Raw genomic sequence first — 5,000 nt, 5'->3', positions numbered from 1 at the left:
TTCACCTATCAAATATACTTTAAAAGACTGTCAGAATTTGTATTGTTATGAAACTGCTGTAGCTGGCATTACACTTGCCTTCAACACACAGTCAGTCAAACACATAAATCAGTTCCAGAGAGCTCTTCAAAGTTCAGTGAGGTGTTTATTACTTTCCACATTCATTTTTCTTCATTTTGACATCCATCACAGTACCAAGTTTAAAGGTAGAAAGAAAAAAAAACAATGTTTGAGTATAATACACACACAGGAATATATGCAGCATTCCAAAGTGCAGAAAAAATGTGTGTGTGTGTGTGTGTGTGTGTGTCTATGTAGAGAGATGGTAAATGGTGTATGTGTTGTGTATGTCTGAATTAGGTCAATTCAATACGCTTTATTGGCATCACCATTAAAGGAAAATAGTGTTTCTAAAGCATAGAGTACAGAAAACAGAGAAAAACAGACAGCTTTTTTGTTATATTTTTTTGTTTTACTGTTTTTTTTTGTTTTTTTTTCTTATTTTATCCTTAACCCCTTTGTTTATATACTTTGTGTGTCCCTCACCAGTAGTTGAAGTTTTTTTTTTTTTTTTTTAAAGACACTGCCATGTATCAAAGAGAAATTAATTTCTTAAGAAATGTTTCATGGCACAAAGTGTTGTACTCTATAATGCAAATTGCTTAATAAAGAATGAAACAGTGACTATGAAAGCCAGTGAGAAAAGTGGGATCCACTTTATATGAAGTGCCTTTTATGTTCTGGCTCCTTATTACATTATCCTCAATGCCAAAGGAGACATGGTGTCATGGGGTTAGGGATAGAGACATGTGACACCAGTACAAGTGATACTAATGTGTACTTTGCTGAGAAGGACAGCATATTCGTTATAACATACGTTAGTCCGCTGTAATGAGGGCACTAAACATCGTACACAGAGCATACTATAATAAGGGCACTTAACATCGTTCAGGCAGCATACTATTATAAGGGCACTTAACATCGTTCAGGCAGCATACTATTATAAGGGCACTTAATATAAAGTTGGATTTAAAAGAGGCATCACCAGCAAGCAGACTCAATGGCGGATTTCTTCTCTCCAGAGGGGACACCTCTGTCTCTCAGAACACCCAGAGGTTCCATCGTTACCGTGGCAACCACACCACGAGAGGAGGCCTAAAAATGAAAGAGAAGTGAGAGTCGTGGAAGAGTGGAGGAAGAGAAAAAGAAGCAAACTGTTACTTCATGACTCATAATAATCAAATAGAATGTAGCATCCATCAGAAATTTAGGAACTACACACATTTATGGCACTGTTACGGTTAACAGAGACTCTTGCCTCAACATATTGTCTAGCATTTTGCTGGTATGTACCAGACATCTGCCCCAAATTCTAGGGTTCATCCTGTGGTTGCTTTTGGTCATCTGCCTATAGCTGAGGGTGTTGAGGTGTAGCATAGTTCTTACCTTCTAAGAGGAGAAGCTGGTGGAGGATGACATTGAGCCACCAGACATGGACATCGTTCCTCCCCCTGATGTCATGGAGCCACCTGATGACATCGTGCCTCCTGAAATCATGCCTCCGCCTGATGACATCGTGCCTCCTGACATCATGCCTCCGCCTGATGACATCGTGCCGCCTGACGTCATGCCTCCGCCTCCTGACATCATGCCTCCTGACATCATGCCTCCACCTGATGACATCATTTCGGAGGTACCACATGACACCATGCCACCAGATATCATGGAACCGTCTGAAGACATGCTACTGGACATCATGCCTCCACCTCCTGACATCATGCCTCCACCTGATGACATCATGCCTCCACCTGATGACATCATTTCGGAGCCACCACATGACATCATGCCTCCACCTCCTGACATCATGCCTCCACCTGATGACATCATTTCGGAGGTACCACATGACACCATGCCACCAGATATCATGGAACCGTCTGAAGACATGCTACTGGACATCATGCCTCCACCTCCTGACATCATGGCTCCACCTCCTGACATCATAGCTCCACCTCCTGACATCATTTCGGAACCACCCCCTGAAATCATGCCTCCACCACCTGAGATCATGGTGCCACCTGATGACATCGTGCCACCTGACATCATGGCTCCACCTCCTGACATCATTCCTCCACCTCCTGACATCATGGCTCCACCTCCTGACATCATTTGGCCTCCACCTCCTGACACCATGGAGCCACCTGATGATATTTTGACAGTCTCTGATGACATTGTGCCTCCTGACATCATTCCCCCACCTCCTGACATCATGGCCCCACCTCCTGACATCATGGCTCCACCTCCTGAGATCATTTCGGCCCCACCCCCTGACATCATGCCTCCACCACCTGACATCATGGTGCCACCTGATGATATTTGAACAGTCTCTGATGACGTCATGCCTCCTGACATCATGCCTCCTGACATCATTTGGCCAACACCTCCTGACATCATAGCTCCACCTCCTGTCATCATTTCAGCCCCACCCCCTGACACCATGGAGCCACCTGATGATATTTTGACAGTCTCTGATGACATTGTGCCTCCTGACATCATAGCTCCACCTCCTGACATCATTTGGGCTCCACCTCCTGACACCATGGTGCCACCTGATGACATCATGCCACCTGACATCATCGCTCCACCACTTGACATCATTTCGGCCCCACCTCCTGAAATCATGGCTCCGCCTCCAGACATCATTCCTGACCCACCTCCTGACACCATGGAGCCACCCGATGATATTTGGACAGTCTCTGATGACATCGTGCCTCCTGACATCATAGCTCCACCTCCTGACATCATAGCTCCACCTCCTGACATCATGGCCCCACCCCCTGACATCATGGCTCCACCTCCTGACACCATGGTGCCATCGGATGATGAAGAGCTCTCCACTCGGCTTGTCTTCACGACCACGGTCTCTCCACCTGACACCATGCCTCCTGATGACATCGTCATCCCACCCCCACCGGAGGATGAAGTGACAACGGACCTGGTCATGGTTGCTCCGCCCCCAGACACTTCTCCACCTCCTCCTCCTCCTGACATCATCATGGCTCCACCTCCTGACACCAACGAGCCACCTGATGATATTTGGACAGTCTCTGATGACATCGTGCCTCCTGACATCATACCTCCACCTCCAGACATCATGGCTCCGCCTCCTGACATCATAGCTCCACCTCCTGACATCATGGCTCCACCTCCTGACACCATGGTGCCACCTGATGACATCATGCCACCTGACATCATAGCTCCACCCCCTGACATCATGGCTCCACCTCCTGACATCATGGTGCCATCTGATGATGAAGAGCTCTCCACTCGGCTTGTCTTCACGACCACGGTCTCTCCACCTGACACCATGCCTCCTGATGACATCGTCATCCCACCCCCACCGGAGGATGAAGTGACAACGGACCTGGTCATGGTTGCTCCGCCCCCAGACACTTCTCCACCTCCTCCACCTCCTGACATCATTTGGGCTCCACCTCCTGACACCAACGAGCCACCTGATGATATTTGAACAGTCTCTGATGACATCGTGCCTCCTGACATCATGCCTCCACCTCCTGAAATCATTTGGGCCCCACCCCCTGACATCATAGCCCCACCTCCTGACATCATGGCTCCACCTCCTGACATCATGGCTCCACCTCCAGACATCATGGCTCCACCTCCTGACACCATGGTGCCATCTGATGATGAAGAGCTTTCTACTCGGCTTGTCTTCACGACCACGGTCTCTCCACCTGACACCATGCCTCCTGATGACATCGTCATCCCACCCCCACCGGAGGATGAAGTGACAACGGACCTGGTCATGGTTGCTCCACCCCCAGACACTCCTCCACCTCCTGACATCATTTGGGCTCCACCTCCGGACATCATGGCTCCACCTCCTGCCATCATAGCTCCACCCCCTGACATCATGGCTCCACCTCCTGACAGCATAGCTCCACCCCCTGACATCATGGCTCCACCTCCTGACACCATGGAGCCACCTGATGATGAAGAGCTCTCCGATCGGCTTGTCCTCGTGACCACGGTCTCTCCACCTGACACCATGCCTCCTGATGACATCGTCATCCCACCCCCACCGGAGGATGAAGTGACAACGGACCTGGTCATGGTCGCTCCGCCCCCAGACACTTCTCCACCTCCTCCTCCGGAGGTGATCACCGTCCTGGTGACGCTCCCTCCCGCTCCCGCTGCTGATGCTGCCCCTCCAGCCAGGCCTGCCCCGCCGTCAACGGAGGAGTAGGTGATCGTTTTCCCGCCGGTGACGACAGGTGACTCCTGCACCACCGTGCGGACGACTCTCGTCGTGGTGGATGAGGAAGAGGGGGATGACACGGAGGAATGCGATGAAGAGGCTCCATATCCACCCGACACCATTTTGGCTCCCATCCCTGCGCTCACGGACGACGACGACGATGACGATGACGTCGACGATTTCAGGGAAGCCGTGTTGCTCATGTTGGCGGTGCCTTCCAGGAGTGCCCTGTAGGTGGCGATCTCCTGCTCCATGCGCATCTTGATGCCCAGCAGCACCTCGTAGTTTTGGCTCTGCTTCATGGCATTGCCCCTCAGGGCGGCCAGCTCCCCCTCCAGCCCCGCCACGGACTGGCTGTAGGAGATGAGCATGCACTGGTAGCGACCCTGGACCTCCACAAGCTGCTGCTCCAGGTTAGCCTTCTGCAGGGGGGACGGGGGGAGAGAGAGAGGGGGAGATGGGGAGAGACAGAGAGAGAATGGGGGAGATGGGGAGATGGGGAGAGGGAGAGGGAGAGATGGGGAGAAACAGAGAGAGAGGGGGAGATGGGGAGAGAGAGAGGGGGAGATGGGGAGAGAGAGAGAGGGAGGAGAGACAGAGAGAGAGGGGGAGATGGGGAGAGAGAGAGGGAGAGATGGGGAGAGAGGGGGGGAGAGATGGGTTGAGAGAAAGAGGGAGATGGGGAGAGAGAGAGAGGGAGGAGAGACAGAGAGAGAGGGGGAGA

The 5,000-nt window shown here is 51.3% G+C and overlaps 1 protein-coding gene across 1 annotated transcript in view; it reads right to left on the bottom strand.

The window, feature by feature from the left end:
* Window positions 1-1,449: 1,449 nt before the first annotated feature.
* LOC308368448 (uncharacterized protein) overlaps window positions 1,450-5,000 on the bottom strand; it is a gene marked incomplete at both ends in the record, with an annotated part of 11,178 nt that continues 7,627 nt past the window's right edge. Inside the window, one exon of the mRNA XM_080842618.1 lies at window positions 1,450-4,698. Coding sequence (XP_080698744.1) covers window positions 1,450-4,698 — 3,249 coding nt within the window. The remainder of the gene's footprint in view (window positions 4,699-5,000) is intronic.

The sequence above is a fragment of the Sprattus sprattus genome (assembly GCF_963457725.1).
Source record: "Sprattus sprattus genome assembly, chromosome: 1".
Lineage (NCBI taxonomy): Eukaryota > Metazoa > Chordata > Actinopteri > Clupeiformes > Clupeidae > Sprattus > Sprattus sprattus.
Note: the sequence above shows the minus strand (reverse complement) of the source record. Positions and strands in the feature narration are given on the sequence as shown.